The 21,607-nt window shown below is 35.8% G+C and overlaps 1 protein-coding gene across 2 annotated transcripts in view; it reads right to left on the bottom strand.

The window, feature by feature from the left end:
• The window catches only part of LOC112053334 (prolyl endopeptidase), a 31,619-nt gene extending 10,485 nt beyond the window's left edge, over positions 1-21,134 (bottom strand). For both annotated transcript variants that reach the window (XR_008251097.1, XM_052883482.1), the window contains exons 1-6: positions 20,976-21,134; positions 18,632-18,739; positions 10,190-10,413; positions 8,838-9,025; positions 7,710-7,792; positions 4,694-4,836 (exon numbers count right to left, since the gene is read on the bottom strand). Coding sequence is in view for 1 of the 2 variants with exons in the window: in XM_052883482.1 (XP_052739442.1) it covers positions 4,694-4,836; positions 7,710-7,792; positions 8,838-9,025; positions 10,190-10,413; positions 18,632-18,739; positions 20,976-21,119 (890 nt within the window). In the remaining variant the exon portion in view is untranslated. The remainder of the gene's footprint in view (positions 1-4,693; positions 4,837-7,709; positions 7,793-8,837; positions 9,026-10,189; positions 10,414-18,631; positions 18,740-20,975) is intronic.
• Between the last annotated feature and the right edge of the window lie 473 nt (positions 21,135-21,607).

Here is a 21,607-nt window from a genome sequence, read left to right as displayed (position 1 = left end):
TTTATTTATAAATTAGTACGGACAAATCCATTTATAAAGTACTAAAGGTACATAAAAACGAAAAAGAAACAAAATACCACATAAAAATAAAATTAAACAAAAAACATATGACATAGGTACAGAAATAGCTTATTAACTGTCTTAACTAAAATAACAATTACAATAATTATAAAAAAAAAATATATTTAAATTACACCCTCTCGCAAAATTGCAAGATATCCCCTGCACAATTTGGCCCAATTATCCGCAAAAATGTCTCAGTGAGGAAACTCAGACAACATGACATATAGAGTACGTGGTATTGGTATTGGGAAATTGGTTACACTGTTCGAGAAAAAGGAACGACCATCAATTTTTTACAATTTAGTAATTGATTCTATCAATAAGCTTTAATGGTATCAATTAAGCAGATCGATCCACTCACAGGTAGATCAAAAAATGTGCTGGAAAGGTTCGATCCTGGCCCGTTGGTCTAGTTAGCATATACTACAGCACATTTTTTTCATATAGTTGAAGCGGATGAAATCATGTTTTTAATAAAATAAATATACAAGTGATTTGGCATCCTTATTATTTCTACTAGACAACTAAAATCCATAAATGAATACTAAAAAGCACTATTTAATTAAAACATACACTCAAATTACCATAACACTGATAACTATTCATATAACTTTAACACCAAAGTGCGATAGACGTAAACAAAAATTAACATCATACTGTATAAAATACAATGGCAAAAACGTGTAAATACGTAAATAACAATAATAATAATCGACGTACGACCGACTGTCTTGACTCCTGATACGTGTATTGGTGTCTCTGTCGACAAAGAATTACCCGAATGATTCCGAGATTCCCGTATTAAACTAAATATTTGCAATATTTTATTAGATACGGTTTTATGGCCAATATTTTTTTTCCCAATTCCCACATATTAAAATATTAGGAAATTACTGTGTAAGTATATTCGACTTCAGTGGACGGAGTACGAACTTATATTGCACTTATGAAGCATATTCTATGACATTATTTCGATTGATATTCAATTTACATTGTATTATTCGTTATATTTATTCTAATTTCTCTTCATAACCCAATAGTTTAAATATCAATTTAACGATACGATTATTATCACTATGACTTTTATAAATGAGAACATATATATGAGAATATATGTGTTTTAAACATGACTAATATGGTTCTTTGCCCAAAAATAAAGCTTATACTAGAAGTTGATACGACTACTATAGTGGAGCTACTTTCTCCAATAGCTTTAGTATCCAATAATATAAAATAAAAAAACAATTAAACACCACTGCTTTTAATATTTTTTTCGGATCTTGTTTAGTGTTTTTAAAATTCAAAATAGCTTTAATACCTTTCTATAAATGGTACGGTCAGTTGGTCATATTATGGTAATGAATAGTTATTCCAATATCTCTATATACAACGTGTCCCAAAATTCAACGATAAGCGGGCGCCAAAAGATTGACCTGCTCATGAGCACTTAAGGAAAAATAATAAAAAAAATATACCTAAATTTTTTTTTTAGTTACAAAATAAATTTTAAAATTCTTTGAAAATTTACACCTTGTATGATATTTTGAACTACCGCAGCTACAATTTCTTAAATATGCTTAAGATTTTTTTTGTATCGGAACCTAAGTAGTACTACTATTCACCACAACTCTTAAAAACACCACAATGCCCGCAGTTTTTACACAAAAAAATATCAAAATATTTTTTTTCCCTCAAATTTTTAAAGATTTTTACTTTCAGTCTACTTTGACTCATGGTCTTGCAAAAAAAAGTATGAACACCGCTATGGCAAGTTATTTTCAAAGTTGACGCAACTAATCAAGATTTCAAAATAGTATAATACCCTAGGATAACTAGTCACAAAAAAAAATATGCGTACCATTTGTAAACAAGAACCAAATTTCTTAATTGTTCTTGTTGTTAGTAATAAATTTTACTATGTTCCAAAAATGTGTTTGTTATTTTAATTACACAACATTAAAGTAAATGTTCGAATTGTTTTCCACCGGCATTAATACAGGCACGACATCGCCTTAAAAACGACCGTTTTATTTTTCGCGCATATCTTCTAGCATTGATATGTGCCGCAGCCTGAGTGATTTTTTGCCGAAGCTCGTCCAATGTCGTAATCGGTTTTGCGTAGATCCTGTCTTTGAGACAACCCCAATAAAAGAAATCCAGGGGGTTTAGGTCGGGTGATCGGGGTGGCCATAGGATAGGACCAAGTCGCCCGATCCAACGCCCCGGATACTCGTGGTCTAGGTATTGTCTCACAGGACGAGCGTAGTGAGCTGGGCAACCATCATTTTGATACCACATATTTTGAAGGTCGCTTAGGGGGACGTCTTCTAGTAATTCTTGCAAATCATTTTGTAAAAAGTTCAAATAACTGTCCCCATCTAAGTTTCCTTGTAATTCAAAAGGCCCAATCACTTTTCCATTTAAAATGCCCGTCCATAAGTTGACCTTAAATTGATATTGGGATTTGTCTTCTCTCATCAGGTGCGGATTCTCATTGCTCCAGCTGTGTAGGTTGTGAAGATTTAAATAGCCATCTTTCTTGCAGGTTGTTTCATCCGACCATAGTACTTTATCCAAGAACTGAGGATCTTCCCGATGCTTTTGAAGCATCACTCGGCAAAATGCGATCCGCAGTGGATAGTCCCGTGATAGTAACGTTTGTACACGTCTGTAATGATATGGGTGTAGCCGATGACGTTTTAGTATTCGATGTGCTGAACTTTTTGGGATTCCCGTAGCTGCTTCTATGGCACGCACTGAGGTAGTTGAATCAATGTTTATTTCATTGAGAACTTCTTCATCGCATTCCGATCTAGGTCTTCCAGCGTTTCTTCTAGCTGACGGCAAACGACCCTCCGAAAACGCTTGATGCACATTCATAAATACCCGATAATCTGGATATCTTTGAGCGTTTGGGTATGGGTTGGGGCATGATAACGCTAAACAGTCCAAAATACACCAAAAGTCCAATTCACAAAACACAGGCACAGTCCAAAATAATGCCAGGTCAGTTCAGTTTGCAGATCACTTAAGTCCAGTCCAAAATGCAAAGCCAAAAGTCGTTAGTACGAGAGCCACGTCAATTGAATACGGAAAGTTGCGCAGTAAACAAAGGAGCAGAGCGTACTGACTTGCTGGGAACAGGATTTTCTTTACCTGCATCATTGTCATTCAACAAAGAACATCTGTCTATCCCTCTCTAACGTATACTTATCGCTATCTTTCTCTCTCTCTCTCTCTCTTATTTTTAAATGTTATCGTTCGTTCCATTAAAATTCTAGGAAATTGCAACGTATGACTCACATCATTTTGTGCATAAAGTAAAAGTGATTTCTAGGAGCAAAAACATTTTAGAAATTTAGTTCTTGTTTACAAATGGTACGCATATTTTTTTTTTGCGACTAGTTATCTTAGGGTATTATACTATTTTGAAATCTTGATTAGTTGCGTCAACTTTGAAAATAACTTGCCATAGCGGTGTTCATACTTTTTTTTGCAAGACCATGAGTCAAAGTAGACTGAAAGTAAAAATCTTTATAAATTTGAGGGAAAAAAAATATTTTGATTTTTTTTTGTGTAAAAACTGCGGGCATTGTGGTGTTTTTAAGAGTTGTGGTGAATAGTAGTACTACTTAGGTATCCGATACAAAAAAAATCTTAAGCATATTTAAGAAATTGTAGCCGTGGTAGTTCAAAATATCATACAAGGTGTAAATTTTCAAAGAATTTTAAAATTTATTTTGTAACTAAAAAAAAATTTAGGTATATTTTTTTTATTATTTTTCCTTAAGTGCTCATGAGCAGGTCAATCTTTTGGCGCCCGCTTATCGTTGAATTTTGGGACACGTTGTATATGACTAAATTATACCCGCTTCTTTAGTACTTCGTCTACTTAAAATACAAAATACCAAATATGGTTTTCACAATTTTTTTTCCAAGGAACAGCCAAATCCAGTCAGATTATGCCTAAAAGAGTTTATGATTACGACCAGTTTACCGCAAATCTCGCAGGAACCATGTTTTCTTCCGGGACAAGTTATGTGTCTAAGATATAATCTATTTTCAATACAAATTTCAGCTAAATCTCAGGACACCATTAATTTTTTTTCGAGGCTATGCGTTATTTCAGGGAATATCTTCATTTTAAATTTCAGCCGAATCGGTTTAGTAGATTCGGCGTTGAAGAGTAACCAACACCTATACAAACTTTCGCGTTTATAATATTAGTAGGACTATCTTACATTGTTAAAGGACCATTAAGGTGGGTACAGATTGGTGCAATGCAACATGTAATGTAATATTCTGCCTTACGTGTGGCGCGCGCATTGACTACGAATCAGTCGGCTCAGTCCTGCGCACATTGCGCGCCCCTTTGTGTTCGTACCAAAAACCGCCAAATCTCGGATCGAACCGCGCACGAGTTGTAACGCTCGGAGCGTGCGCGACCCAAGCGCAGTTCGTGCGCGCGAGGCGTCCAAACCACGAGCATTCGTGATACATTGCAGCAATGTGGACGTCAAATTCTTGCATTGCATGTTGCATTACATGTTGCATTGCACCAATCTGTACCCACTTTAACAGAAACCTCAAAACGTACTCTTTATGTCAGTGCTCTACATAATGTACTCACATCCTCCACAAAGGCTCCTCGGGGAACTCCACGACTATGACGTCATCACTCTGCGGGGTGTTGAGACGGTGGTAGCAGAGCTTCTGGTCTCTGTTCACTTCAGTCTCCGAGCCGTCCGTCTTGCCCATCTGTTCCGGGTATCTCTGAAACACGAGATAAGATATAGTGGCGTGCACACATTGTTTAACCCTAGACTACTAAACTATCGTAAAAATTACGATGACAAAATTATGATTCCTGGAAGAAAATTTCATTAATATTCGATCTCTTAAGCCCAAACAATTGTAATTACTTAAATAATTAAAGTTATTGATTCGTTGATTTGTATCGTTATATTTGCCCGTCGTATTTTTTACGAATGTTTGGTAACAATGTGACTTGTAGGATAGTTTAGTAATCTAGGGTTAACTAGGGTAGGCACTTAACGTACAAATTATACGAAATGAAAAATTCTTTCTTCAGAATATTTTCGTAGTAAATCTTAAGGGACGACATTTTTGCATCTATGGAATCTATGCCACTGGTTGCACTTTGACTTTTGTATATTGACAATTCTACAGTGACCAATATTAAATGTTTCACTATTTTTCTTTCAACGTTCATAGTAGTAGAATACGATAAATTTGTTCAAAAACATACTAAAAACAACTGTAATCCCCACATTAACTTTTTTTTATTCTCTACAAGTCAGCCCTTGAATACAATCTCACCTAATGGTAAGTGATGATGCAATTTAAGATGGAAGCGGGCTAACTTGTTTGGAGTAGGATGAAATCCTCTCTCCTCACAGAATTATATATTTATCTATAAACTTATTTACAAATTTAAAGGCTTAAGTAGCCTTAATATCTTCTATAATAGGTTATCGTTAAAATAAGTCAAATAATAAAGTAGCCTTAACTGAAGTAAAGTGAACTATTAATACTCATGGTTTATTTTTACTCATTATTCACAACACATATTTCAAAAATAAAGGTCACAGCATCCCATTATCCTCTATCCTGAGGCCATCTTACTATTTATGTACATGTATATAGCTATGTGAATAAACAATTTCTTAAAACTAGCATCCTCATTGTTAGTAAACAAATGCAATAATAATGAACTACATATTATATGTTATTTAGGGTTAAGTAGTTAACATACATACAACATGTAACTGAAAGTTACATCAACTATTATGGGTATTTAGTTACTGCTTGCTATCAAAAAATATGCATATATTTTTTGGAAAAAAAACAACTATATACATATAGATAATAATACTAATATAAATGTGAAAGAGTGTGTGTCAGTCTGTGAGTTTGTTTGTCCGTCTTTCACGGCAAAACGGTGCGATGAGTTGACGTGATTTTTCAAGTAAAGATAGTTGAAAATGTTGAGAGTGACATAGGTTACTTTTTGTGACCTTTAAACCCCCACCTTTCTTTAAATGTGGGGGGGGGGAGGGGGCGAAAGTTAGTATGGAGCATTCCGCAAGTAGAAACTAGAAAGCTAAAAATTGGTATGCAGACTATTTGTGACTAAAAAAACCGAGCATCATCTTGTTTTTGAAAATCCGCAAATCCGCCGCCTACCCCTTTAAAGAGGGGGTAAAATTTTATATGGGACTTTCAGTTTTCAAGGTAGGGTAGGGTAGGGGGTAGGTGTATGGCAGGGGTTAGGGTAGAGTAGTTTAGGGTATGGGTCGAGTAGGGGTAGGGTAGGAGTAGCGTAGCGTAGGGTAGGGTTAGGGAAGAAGTGCATATACGACAAAATAATAAAATCTTAAAATCTGTACAAAGCTAAAGCTAAAGTAAAAAGAAAGAAAAGGTTTTCTTTCTTTTTACTTTTTAAACTTTGTGTTTGAAAAGTAGAATTTTCAAATACAAAAATGTTTGTTTGTAGTATAACAAGTGCAAGCTGCACTTTTAGACTATGTTCTGACTTCGACTTCTCATAGCTTTATTTTATTGAAATTGGACGTAAGGAAAAAATATCTACATATCACGTGTAGAAAGGAATTAGAGACTTTTTTTTCAATGTCGGTAATACTTTTATGTATTGTCCAAGGATATACGAGTACAAGGCACCCGGCATAACTTTAATGAGGCATTGTTATGTGGGATACGCCTATTTGTTTCGCTTATTCTTTATAACTCAAGCCAATCAGATTTTATGCTATGGCCACGAGAAGCAACGTCATTGTCTATATAAATCGCCATATTATTTTTTTTTTTTACTTATTTATTAAGACTTCATTTTTAAACATTTTAGTAATGCTTACAAAATCAATCTTATAACATAAATACCAAAGGTCATTCATCACGATATCTCGAAAACCACTTGACGTACAAAGTTGAAATTTGGCAGGGAGGTAGTTTATAATTAGTAGGTATCCACTAAGAAAGAATTTTGCGATAGGGCCGGATTAAAGAGGTCTAAGGGCGGATAAAGTCGCGGGCGTACATATAAATAAAATTGGAATGTCAGTCAGTGATTTCAAAACAAGTGTTTTCTCAAGTGCTTTTAGCTGGTGGGGGCTTCGGCCGTACCGCCAAGCGATTTAGCGTTCCGGTACGATGTCGTGTAGAAACTGAAAGGGGTGTGGATTTTCATTTTCCTCCTAACAAGTTAGCCCACTTCCATCTTAGACTGCATCATCACTTACTATCCGGTGAGATTGTAGTCAAGGGCTTAAATAATTATTTAGGTACCCGTTACTAAAACACAAACAACCATTTTTTTCATTTTTTGTCCGTCTATCTGTTTGTCCGGGGTCTTTCTCTCTATGGAAGGACCGATTTTAATGGGACTTTCCAATGGAAGAATAGATGGAGGAAGAAAAAATGTTTTTCGCGGTATTTGTAAAAAACCGAATTTGGGGCCTACAAAATATAATACAAAACACTTTTGATACTACTTCCTTTACATAGAAATAAACCTGCAGAAAACCAAAACCAGTTTAACAAATTACGTAATAATACTTTTTATGTCAATAATAAAATGTAAAATGTTAAAATTTTATTATACTTACGGAATAAAATAATCCTTTGTTGTCCTTTGTCCACGACATTGAAGCGAACTTGACCTTCTCGAGCACCTCGGGGTAATCCTTACCTATAACCCGTATGCTTAACTTAAATATGCATATTTTGTACATTTTACTCTATTTATAACAATTTATGCACAAATAGAATAGCATCTCTAACAAAATGAGGGTGGGACAAAGAATAGGAATAGGTAGAAAATTCATATTCTTTGTCCTACCCACATTTCGTCGTTTGCTTGCAATTTATTTATGAATTGCATATTTTAGTGCATACTGAACAATGATATTTTTATACTATAGATTGGTTACGTCCCTACAAAATCACCGGAAAAGTAATCCGAATAATAGACTACAAAACATACATACAGCCGAACGTAGAACCTCCTCCTTTTTGGAAGTCGGTTAAAAACTGAGCGCACACATGCACAATTTTGTTCTTAATTTCATTATTTATTTATTTATGTATAGTTATTACACTTCCTGACAACACATAAACCGACATTGTAGACGATATTTAGGTATTATTTGTTTAAATAACGTTCATTGTTGACCCCAAATAACATTAAGATGTGGAAATTTCCGCTTGAGCGCCTCATTTTTCATGACCTAGTAACATCTAACAGTATTTACCATCATTGATACTGAATAATAAGCAGGTTTTTGTTTATTATTCTATGACAAATTAGGCTGCGATCTCACCTGATGTTAAGTGACGTTGCAGTCTAAGATGAGACGCCCGAAAAACGGTGGTTTTCATCTTAGACATAACATCCAACAATGCTTCCCAGGCAATACAAACACAAACTACACAGCGTCTTCGCCGGCCTAGACGAAGTCCTCGATATCTGACGTCACCCAGAAGTGGCTTTTTTCTTAACCAACAATCTCGGGGTGACCCTGACTGGTACATCCAGGCCAAAACACCCTCCCAGAACGGCCCTCTAAGGCCTGAGTCTCAGAATAGACGCCCTTAGAGTTCTGCGCTCGCCCAAAACCCCCGGTGCCGCCGCCCATTAAGAAATGAACTATGAAGTGGGCTTTTATCAGAGGTTTTCTTTATCACACGAAAGTCCCACTACACGCTAATTCCATGGATTACCAAGACATATTTACCCGTCTCGACGTCCTTCAAGTGTATGGTGTTCCAGTCGGAGCCGCTGGCGGAGAGCGCGTAGGCGAGCGTGGAGCCGTCCTCCGTGAAGCGGCTGCCGGAGAGTGCCACCGTGCCGTCCTCCGACAGCGTGTTGGGGTCGAGGAACACGCGCGCCTCGCCCTCCAGGCTGTCCTGGATGTAGAGGACGCTGCGGGAAACGATGAATCTTAACTAATGTTATGTTTTGACGAAAATTTTATTTCCGACAAGATATCGCGTTTTAAAATGTTACGTTTGATCCACTCTTTTATATCGCTGTGAAACGTGGGTCCTGAAAAAGGAGTGTTGTGGACGCTTGCAAGCGTTTGAGATGTGGGGATTAAGGAAAATGTTGAAAATCTCATGGAGTCACTTTGTCTCAAATGCTCAAGTGCTGGAAAGAGCAAACTGCAAGCGCGAGCTGATGACAACTGTAATGAGGCGGAAGGTTGCATTTTTCGGACATCTGCAAAGAGGACCCCTCTACGAGTTTCCTAGGTTGACACTAGAAGGCAATATAGTCGGAAAAAGGGCACGAGAACGACAGCGACGTAAATGGGTGGACGATATTAAGGAGTGGAGCAAGAGTAATTACCTAATAAGCCAGCTGAAAAATATCTCTAGTGATCGGTAAAGTTTTCTCCATCTGACCGCCAAACTTCAGTTTGAAGGGGGCACCTCTTGATGATGATGATGTTTTGACGGTCTCCGTGGCGCAGTGGATTTAAAAAACGGAGGCACTGGGCCTATTGAGGTTTTCTTAATAGGTCAGGGTTTGGCTGGTGGGAGGCTTCGGCCGTGGCTATTTACCTTTACCGGCAAAGACGTACCGCCAAGCGATTTAGCTTTTCGGTACGATGTCGTGTAGAAACCGAAAGTGGATTTCCATCTTTTTCCTGACAAGTTATCCCGCTTCCATCTTAGATTGCATGATCACTTACTTACTTAGGTGACTTACTTATCAGGTGAGATTGAAAATAAACACCATCATGACTTTAATGTAGAGAGTATTCACAATACAATTTTGTATTTCTCCAATGGATTAAGCAGCGCTTTCAATGAAAGCTCTCTCGTAAAGATTTTTAGGCGATGGATACTAACCCATATCGAATCCATTAATTTCAATGATCCGACTTATCTGCTTCGCCTATGATGTGTTTCACTTAATGTGATTTCGAACAAAGAACAAAGGCGCAATTTAATATTGTAAAAAACAACATCCCTGAAAAGTTTAATTTTTCATCATGGGTATAGTCGTCTGACAATAATTATGAAACTTTATAGGCGTGCTAATACTCTAGAATTCTAGATTATAATAATAAAATCAACGTACTGTTGGTTCTGCAGGCCAGTGTTCTTCATGAAGAAGTATTTGTCCCCTCTCCGGAAGGGGCATGAGTATTTGGGGTAGTTCCATAGCTCCGTGAGCCGCTCGTGGATGTCCGCCTTCACCGGGCACGAGTCGAGGAATGGACGGGTTATGTTGTTCTCTAAATCTATGAAGGCTTTGGTCTCTTCAGAGTCTGGGTCCTCGAGCCATCGGTAAGGGTCTGGTATCTGTGAAATTGTAAAGGATTAATTTATATACTTTGACTATATAGATTAAGGACCTGGCTCGCTAGACGTTACCCCTCTGACAAAGATCAAGAATCAAATCAAGTTATAGTTCATTACCAAGAGACCAAGACTTGTTAGAAATTTCAATATATACAAGCGGCTAAAAACTCTGCTTATCGCCGATAGCTTTCTTGCGATTGGTTGCTTGCGTAACTATCAAAGCGAAGCTAGATTGGTTCCGCTATTCATAAGGGGGCTGTGAGTCTCTCAATTTTTCTCTTGTATCCATGACAATGTAAAAACGATCCTATAAATCTTATCATCATCATCATCAACCCATATTCAGCTCACTGATGAGCCGAGTCTCCTCTCAGAATGAGAGGCGTTAGGCCAATTGTCCACCACGCGGGCCCAATGCGAATTGGCAGACTCCACACACGCAGTGAATTAAGACAATTCTCTGGTATGCAGGTTTCCTCATGATGTTTTTCTTTCACCGTTTTTGAGACTCGTGATATATAATTTATTAAAATGCACACAACTGAAAAGTTGGAGGTGCATGCCCCGGACCGGGTTCGAACCCACATCCTCCAAAACCGGAGGCAGAGGTCATACCCACTGGGCTATCACGGCTCCCTATAAATCTATCATCTTGTAAATATTAATAGATAATATACAATTTATTTTGTATGGACGTCAAAGCGTTTTTGCTTCGTATTATTATTAGTTAATAAACCCTGAACCACTTGGCTAGTACAAGTTTGAATAAAAACAAGTTTTTGCGATACACGTATTATTACTAGGGGTCAGTGCACAGATACTCGTTTCGTAATCAATATAATCAATGTTTTTTATTTAGTTTGATTAGGTACACAAGGCCACGGAATAATACCACGTTTACACTAGAGATTGCGAAGCGAAGCTATAACTAAAGCTAAGAAAGTGCTTCATTGATTCCTTCTTAGTTTTATATAGCTTAGCAATCGAGGTAAAATAGCGTAGCGTAAGGTTTTAAATTAAGTATTAAAAAATAATTAGCCGTGATAGCCCAGTGGATATGACCTCTGCCTCCGATTCCGGAGGGTGTGGGTTCGAATCCGGTCCGGGGCATGCACCTCCAACTTTTCAGTTGTGTGCATTTTAAGAAATTAAATATATATTACGTGTCTCAAACGGTGAAGGAAAACATCGTGAGGAAACCTGCACACCAGAGAATTGTCTTAATTCTCTACGTGTGTGAAGTCTGCCAGTCCGCATTGGGCTAGCGTGGTGGACTATTGGCCTTACCCCTCTCATTCTGAGAGGAGACTCGAGCTCAGCAGTGAGCCGAATATGGGTTGATGGCGTAATGATTAATTAAGAGGTATATTTATTGTTTTGTTCATGTATTATTGTTTGTTCTCCTATTAACAACACACTTTTTAAACATAATAATTAGTGATTAAATTAGTATAAAAAGATTAAATTTTTAATAAAAACATATTAAACTATATTTCAAACATTACTATCCTTCCAACTACGCTAAAAGCGTGCTAAGATTAGAGACAATCTAATATTAGACCTTGGTCTAATCTTAGGTGGATTTGAGTACCATTTTGAGCCATTCATTAACTGTGGAGTTATTGACCTTTTAAGAATAATATTGATTTTTCTTATTGACTAAGTTATTTTTATATATTTTTTTTACTTAAAACTACCCTACAGGTAATTCGCTAGCTTTTCGCTTTTTATACTTGCTTTACCTCGGCTAAATAGTATTTCACTAGAGCTAAACTTAGCTGAAGGTATTTTTATTTTTTATTAATTAAAGAACATTTGCCATATGTTCTAAATTTTACCAATATTCCCGGTTTATTATTATCTTTTGGATATTTAGAACGCATCTCGCATTTTGTATCTTTATTCTTCAGTTCTTTTTTGTACAAAGCATAACAATATCTCGGATATTCAGACAAATAACTATTAAACAATCGCAGATGTGAAATTAACATGAAAACTAGCACTAATGGTCGATGAAACGGCAACTTATGGCACCGACACTTCGTGACAGAAATCAGCAATAAGTTTCACTTGGATGGAATATAAATACCTTCATTAAAGATAGACCGAGAGCTTGCTATAGCCAGACATGCCTCATTGTAGGAAGGATGAGAGATTGTCAACATATCGTCCTACTATAAGTAACAGTGGAATTCATAGACGTTGTGGGGGCGCCCCCAGGGGATTCAGCGGATGAGTGTCGAATTTAAACTCTTATGCGTTTGAGAATTCAACACTCAGCGGGTGAATGGTCTCCTGGGGGTGCCCCTGCAACGTTTATAAATTCCACTGTAAGTGAGAGACGTGATAGCACAGTGGATTGGATATGACCTCTGCCTTCGATTCGGAAGCTGTAGGTTCGACCTACAATTTTACAGTTGTGTGCATTTTAAGAAATTAAATATCACGTGTCTCAAACGGTGTAAAAGAAACATCGTGAAGAACCTGCATCTGCGAATTTTCTTAATTCTCTACTATGTGTGTGAAGTTTGCCAATCCGTATTAAGCCCGTGTGGTGGTCTATTGGCCTAACCCCTCTCATGATGTGAGGAGACTCGAGCTCAGCAGTGAGCCGAATATGGGATGATAATGAAGAATATGATGGTTCTTCCTATCATCTAATTTACCAAGCTAATCGGTGACGCTTTAGTAATTGCAAATTTAGAATCCCGAGCTCCCCTACTATGTGGTATGTTTAGCTATCGCAGGCTATCGGCCCAAGACGACAATATTTATGATTTGTAGTCCAGAGATTGTAAAGGTAGATTACAGACGTACTTAATATGCCACCTTGTGACTCTTAGGGCCGGCACATATCTGACTTTAATTTGTTCCAATCAAAGTGTTATTCACTTTGGTAAAAATTCAAAGTCAAAAATTATAAAAAACAAATTATATGCCACGATTATAAATCTTGACGGACGACTCTTTGTCTATCTGCTACAGCGCAATATGTATTAACTATTATCTCAACATCTAATAACAATAAAATTGTTAACAAAAAATCTACATGGTAATGTTATTTGGTATCTTCTAAGATGTCGATAACCGAACATAATCGTGTTATTAGTTCATTCAACTTTCTGTACAGGTAAAAAAAACCATTGTAATTTATTAAATAACACAGTGAAAAAAAATAATTATCATAAACATTGTAAAGTGAAAAGCGAAATATTTGGGGCTGTTTTGGGTGTGTCGAAATACTAAATGAGATATTTTAGATAAGGCAGATTTTTTGAACAAAAGGTATTTTTATAGTACACTAGCGGATGCTCGCGACTTCGTCCGCGTGAAACTCGATGTAAACTTTCAACTACCTCTACCCTACCCCTACGCTACCCTTAGGGGTATAAAAAATAGATGTTGGTCTATTCTCATAGATACCGGATAAGCACAAAAAATTTCATCAAAATCGGTCAAGCCGTTTCGGAGGAGTATGGCAACGAAAACTTAACGAGAATTTTATTTATTAGATATTACGTCAAAGATTTACTAATAATTCCATAAATCTACAATTTATGAAATTATTAGTAAATCTTTGACGCAAAAGCGTATTACCATTTATTTTGACGGCCTCCGTGGCGCAGTGGTATGCGCGGTGGATTTACAAAACGGAGGTCCTGGGTTCGATCCCCGGCTGGGCAGATTGAGATTTTCTTAATTTGTCCAGGTCTGGCTGGTGGGAGGCTTCGGCCGTGGCTAGTTACCACCCTACCGGCAAAGACGTACCGCCAAGCGATTTAGCGTTCCGGTACGATGCCGTGTAGAAACCGAAAGAGGTGTGGATTTTCATCCTCCTCCTAACAAGTTAGCCCGCTTCCATCTTAGACTGCATCATCACTTACCATCAGGTGAGATTGTAGTCAAGGGCTAACTTGTAAAGAATAAAAAAAAAATATATATTTTATATTATACGTTATACATCAAGTACTCGTATGTTGTAACAAATTCCTGATTTCATCGCTGTCGACAATTCAAATAAAATTTTAATTCTCGCGCATATTGATGCATTCGTGTATATTGTAGGTATGCTGATAATGATGGCATACACCACTATCAAAAGTTGTATTTTTGTATTCTGTGACGTAGGTTGCTTTATAAAAAGTGTCAACTACCATATTCTCTCTCCTGAACGAGATCTATTCCTATAGCGGGTTATTAAAATAGTCTTATGACGATAATTGCATGCATTGAGCAAGTTGCAGCGACATGCACTTCAGAGGAATTACCGCCAGTACAAGAACGCTTACAAGTAATTAAATAAGACGAGCGTGGAATAGTGGGTGTGTCGTGTGAATCAACATTAATTATTTAATAGGTACCTTACGTTTATCTTGTTAATTAATTATCCCGTTCAACATACTACACCTATACTAATAGTATAGAGGTAAAGTTTGTGGTATTGTAGGGCGTCGCTTAAAAAAACATTATCACTAGAAAGTCACGTTGTTTGTGAGTGTTATACGCTATATTTTATTCCCGTATTCTCACAGGAAATTGAACTACGCGGGTGAAACCGCGGGGCGCCTGTTAGTATAAGATAAAGGGGTTTATGTGTATAAGATGAGTATCTGACAGCCTTGGTCGATATATACGAACTAAACGAAATAGAAAAAAAAAGAAAAAAAATATTTTGATAGATACGTTAAAATTAGGGTTATATCAGAGCGAAACAAAATTTACTTTAAACTACTACTTTACTAAAAACTTTGTTTGTATGTTTGTTTGATTGTAATGAATAGGCTCAAAAACTATTGGACCTATTTTAAAAATTGTTTCACCATTCGAAAGCTACATTATCCACAAGTAACATAGGCTAAATTTTATTTTGGAAATAATTAGGGTTCCGTAAGATATTTGGGTTTTTCGGACACAAGGTGTAAAAAATCAACCAGAAAATTATAGTAGGGGTAAGTAGGAGTAGGGTAGGGGTAGGGGCAGGCTAGAGGTAGGGGTAGGCTACGGGTAGGGGTAACTACCCTAGGGGTATGATAGGGGTAGTTGAAAGTTTACATCGAGTTTAACGCGGACGAATTCGCGGGCGTCGGCTAGTTGTTAATTTAAACATAGGAAGCATAGTATGTAATGATTATTGTGACGCTCGCAACTCATTAACCGAATGAACTCTACATGTAGTACATAACACGCTGATAAGCCTTTACATACTCCGATACTTTGTTATCCGAAACTTTTGTTAGGGTGAATCGCATCAGTCCCAAGTCAAGGTGAGATAATTTCCGAAATGTCTGAAGTACATATAGTCATTGGTCTTATATTAATTAAATGTTCAAACATTGGTGTTGGTGAAATCAACAATTTTATATTTTATAGTATTAAATATGATCATGCCAACAAAACCACCGCAAAAAGTGATCAGAATTTAGCTACTCTAATGAGCGCACACATGCACAATTTTGTGATTACTAACATTATATTACATGTATGTATATATAGCCTAACCCCTCTCATTCTGAGAGGAGACTCGAGCTCAGCAGTGAGCCGAATATGGGTTGATAATGATGAAGATGATAGTTTTTACACTTCCTGAACACACAATACGACATTATAGTTATTTGTTTAAATAATTTTCGTTGTTTTCTATGCGACTAAATGAAATTAAGACATTAGCCCTCTTTGTTCGCTTCAGTTTCGATGTGACATATCTAATAGTATAAAATCTTTGGGTGAAATGAATGTTTGAAAATTGGTTAATCACTGGTACAAATATCGTCAACAATTAGGAAGCAACCTACACCTAATAAAACCAATTAAATACCTAAACCTACCCATTGAATAACTATTGGCTATTATTCTTTGGGAATAAACGTAGCAATTAACTGCTTGAAGCAATAGACCTGTAATTACAAGACTTGTATTTGTCTTCACTACAAATTACTGCAACACTTTTTGTATTAACTGTATTTTTCTTTGTTTCAGTTTCTTTGGATGAAAATTATTACACATATTTTTTTATAAATATGACTTTCCCTTCCGTTACAATTTATTGTAAAGACTGATTAGGAGTGGAAAGGCAATGGATTCACAGGTGGGGATCGAACCCAGGACCTCTAGGTGTTGAGTCCGGCGGTCCGGCCCTTAGCAGTGGCTTAAAGTAAGATTTTTCTTGTTTTATTCAACAAGCTAGATTGAGTTCTCATTTGGTGAAACGTCTCTTACGAGCTAAATTAACAGTAAGCGTCGCTGCGTCTCGCCAGATATGCGACGACCTTTAGATATTATCGCGTTTACTTTGAATGGAAAGAAAGAAAGAAAGAAAGAAAGAAAATTATTTTATTTGGACACACACACACATAATACACAAAAGACAACAAATACCTAAAACAAAAGACAGAAATTTTAAAAATATAGTAAACTAATAATTTAAAGATATTAAACTAATGATTAAATTAAATCCAAAAAAAAAAAAAAAAAATGATGTGTGTGGTACCAAAATGGTCTCCACTCAGCATGTGCTACGCTAGTGATGGATGCACCAGCGCAGCGCTGGTCTTCCGTGGAACCATGTGGTGACGCGGGCGGAAACAACAAGAAGAAGTGTTACTAATTGATAATTAATAATAAGAACATAATAAATAATTATATATATATATATACCTTTATAATTATATTTATATATATATATATAGAGTAGAAATAAATAAAATTAAATTATTGGGTCCTCAAAACCTTCCCGGAGACTATTTAATATTAATTAATTTTTAAAGAGGGTAGGTGAGGAGCCTGGGATTGGAGACTGTTACTTACTGGCTATGATTTGAATCCGATATAGGTAGATAATAACAGATTGGAATAGATATAGATATAGGTATAGATATGGATATAGGTAGATAATAACAGATTGGAACATTTTCTTGATTGATTGTAATTTTATTGATTCTTGTTGCCCAGACCTCGTATATTTGGATCACTATGAGCATTACGTTTCATACATAGGTATAGTAGGTAAAAAACAAGGTGAAATAGTAGGTTACGATAGCCGAGCGTAAATATAGATAATTATATACATTTCCATCACGTCTCTCGGTTTGATTACGTACTCTTCAAGGAACCCTAGTTTTTCCTTAGATAACCTTTTAGAATAAGTACATTGTAATTTTAGTTGAGCACTATTGTGGTTAAGCTTAACAAGCGACTAGTAGTATGCACAGATTTTGTTATAAATTATTATGGTACGCAAAAGCCTAATAAATTATTATTATTTAGCAATAAGGTCGCCTTTGCATTGTTAGTTAAAGAATGATTAGTACTAAATAATAAATAATATTTAGCACTAATCTTTCATATATTTGTGAAATAAAATGTTAGTAACTTTTTAAATTTAGCTACCTGAGATTTTTTGTTATTATGAGTACTTTTAAATTTTAGGTAGGTATGTACCATAGATAACTATAGAGTTTGGACTAAGGCTTTGGGATGTGGGAGGTAACAAATATCGAGACCAACAATCACTCAAGTAGGTATATGATATCTGAGGTCGCCACTTTTTATTTTTAGCGTCTCCTCTCAGACTCGGATCTCGGCTTAGAGGGTCGTTATAGAAGTGTGTTTTGGTCACCTCGGGGATCTCGACTTCCCCGGCGAAGGCTCTGTGTTGTTGTGTAGCTTGTGTTTGTGTTGCATGATAAGCTTTGTCGGTCGTTATGTCTTCGTCAGGATCGTGAAGGATGTTTGATGTTTTAAGAGCCGTGATAGCCCAGTGGATATAACCTCTGCCTCCGGTTCCGAAGGGTGTGGGTTCGAATCCGGTCCGGGGCATTCACCTCCAACTTTTCAGTTGTGTGCATTTTAAGAAATTAAATATCACGTGTCTCAAACGGTGAAGGAAAACATCGTGAGGAAACCTGCATACCAGAGAATTTTCTTAATTCTCTGCGTGTGTGAAGTCTGCCAATCAAACCAAATGGGCCAGCGTGGTGAATTAAGTTCTCTCTTTCTGAGAGGAGACTCGAGCTCAGCAGTGAGTCGAATATGGGTTGATAACCGTTTGATTTTTTGGGAACATCTCGCTAACGACCCTTAAATTTAATCTTAAACGACCTTCTTCAAAAAGTTGCTACAAAACTATAATCCTTAAAAAATATTTTCAACTGCACTTTTAGGCCAAAAAAAAAATGAAATAAATAAATGGGAGACATTATACATAATAATTAGTAATTACCTTAGTGCCAAAGTAGTCGTCGACCACAGTCTCATCCCTCCTAACTTCGGGATACTCGAAGGTCATATTCCCAGGGGCTGCGTGCGTGGAATACGATGCGCGCGCGCACTGAAACAACGCGCATACTAATAAAGCGTAATTTACGAACATCGTGCCCTGCGCCGCCGGCCGACCAGCGAGCACTGGCCAGCGAAGACCTCGCCACTGTCTTATATTCAACAAAAACTGTTGACGAACGAACTTTTTTTTCTACAATAGCACGGATGTTTATTTATTTTTAAATTCTAACGCTTCGACACGTCTGAGTATTCTGAGATTCTATTGTCATTTATGACAGGTTTATTCTTATTTTAAGTTTGGTGGACAAAAAAAGAGAAAAATATATAAAAACTTCGGAGTCTCGATAGCATAGCGAATTATAAATTATGTTCGCTGTTTGTGCAACATTTTAAATTTTTCACTGTTCAATTGGCAAAGATCGTAAGTTATAAGTAAACCGGTTTATGTGTGAATATATTTTAATTGAAGGAAAGAAAAAAAACTACCTATTCGAATAATTATGTGATCCACGTTTTGCGTAATAGCATAATGCTAAATAATTATTTTTATGGATAATCTATCTCCTTCAAACTGTTGCCGTATTAAATTAAAATGTATCTTCTGATAGTGTTATGTCAATTTATTCTGATAACATAATGAGGTCCTCACACTTGGTTACATATACTTTATATAAATGTTTAATTTTATCATAAAAACCCTGAGAAATGTATTAATTCCACTGCCATTAGAAACACAGTAAAATACATTAATATGCAAATAGTAGGGGACAATATAAAAAATACATTCAATGATTTCTTCCCAATTGAATATTCTCTACATTGCAAGACTGTCTCGTAAGTCTAGTAATTGTTGATTTGGCTTTGAGTCCATAAAAGACTAATTGTTTTGTATGAATAGTAGACACACAGCATACCTCCTTAACTACATTCTTACAAAGTAAACTTTAAAATTTTGAATTTTTAATGTTGATCTTCTTTCTTTGTCTCTATTACTCGTCAACTCAACATCCACTCCCATATCAAACATTTCCTCTTTAACTCACTACAACTTTCTCTTCTTTGGTCTTCCTCTTCTCTTGTGCCCTTCCACTTGCAAATTCAAAATTCTTCTGATATAATTACCTTTCATCCCTCTGCATTACATGCCCATACCAAGCTAACCTTTTCCTCAATTTTTCTGTCACTGTCGCCACTTTCAGACTTCCTCTTATATACTTATTCCTTATTTTATCCATTCTTGTCACACCACACATCCACCCCAACATACATATTTTGTTTGCATGCATTCTTCTACTATTTGTCTATGGTAATGGGCATCTCCTAGTAATTTATAAAATATTACTGTGTCATTTTTAATCTTATAATCTTACTTGATTCATCCTATATCTTTTTTATTAAAGAAGTAACATTTGAAAAATGCATAGTCTCTGAATCAATGTCAATTAGTAAAACAAGTATGGCATCAAACTATGAGGAAGTCCTAGCAACTCTAACATATCCATCCCGCAAAGGAGCCAAAGCTTAATTTTTAGAAAGATCTGTAGTGTTCTATGGTTCATAAAGAATGACGAGATTCACAAGCACCTAATGATGAAAATTATTAATAAGGAGATTGGCAGCAACTCGCAGAAGTTGAAGAACTTCCATATTGGTGGTACAATCATAAGAAATAGTCAACAGATGTATCAAAATAGCTTGTAAACTGAACCTACTTGAAATAAATGAATTTTTACTACAACTATACTTTAAGTAACATTATACAAACAAACAATATGGTTAGTGATAATTTCTTTCATTATATTTACTTAATACCTTGTTCTATGTCCTATACAAGGTTGTTTATTGTAACAAACTTAACATATATGGTAAACAATTTATATTATAGAAGTGATCTGAAAAACATTTTTTGAAACAAAAATAATTTAACCAAGTCAAAGTTGGAAAGTAATACTAAGTAGTACAAGTTTTGATTAGTAACACAGGAATCACAGGTTATAAGTAATATATCTCAATAACATACTTTATTTAAAGCCAAGAAATATACTATCAAAGGGGTAGGTCTTGAGTTTCTATTTCTACATACAAGATTTATATTAGAATTGATGACAGATGGCACCTTTATCTAAGTAGATAAGTTTTTATACTCTAGAGTATAACTATCGTACTTTTAGGCTATAACAAATTAAAAAGGGATGTAATTACAAACTTTTAAACTGTTACAATAAAACTAATATCACTTTAAAACTGTGGCTACAAAATTCTCAAATTTACATGGAAAATCTCACCAATTGTTGTTCCTTTAAATAACACTTGGGTCCAGAGTTTAAATTTGGTATTAAATTGTTATTTTTTATATTAAATAGTGTAAAATTCGCGGAAAATCTGCGATGATTAGCCAAAAAGCGACGCACCGCCATGCAATTTGACATTTCTATTCTGGGTTGCTAGTTTGAAATATTTGTCAATAATTTGGTAGTGTTGCAAATATTTCAGTATATATATCGGAAAAATAATTAAAAAGATAACATTATCGCTGATAAAAACGACGATGCACGTTTTATTATCATGGTTTTTGGTTTATCTATTCATTTCGCTGACAACAAAAGATGTCATAATTTAAATTATGGCACAATATTCCAACTTTAGTTAGGTACTCGAAAACATTGATGGTTTATGGGGTAGACACTGATACTTTCTATATCTACCTACATAATGGGTTGAATTTACCCACAAACATATTCCGACTAGTGACTACACTGCAAAGAGAGAGTTATGTATCATTGTGCAATATGTTTCATCATTATTGTTTTTGCAATTTACATCTTTTGTCTTAAGCACTCCTGCTTTTTACCTACCCTATACAATGATAAATATCAGCGACAGTATATACCTATTGGAGTAATATATTCTTTGACCT

This window comes from Bicyclus anynana, chromosome 1 (genome assembly GCF_947172395.1).
Source record: "Bicyclus anynana chromosome 1, ilBicAnyn1.1, whole genome shotgun sequence".
Taxonomy (NCBI): Eukaryota; Metazoa; Arthropoda; class Insecta; order Lepidoptera; family Nymphalidae; genus Bicyclus; species Bicyclus anynana.
The sequence above is the reverse complement of the archived record's forward strand: the minus strand, read 5'-3'. Positions and strand labels throughout refer to the sequence as shown.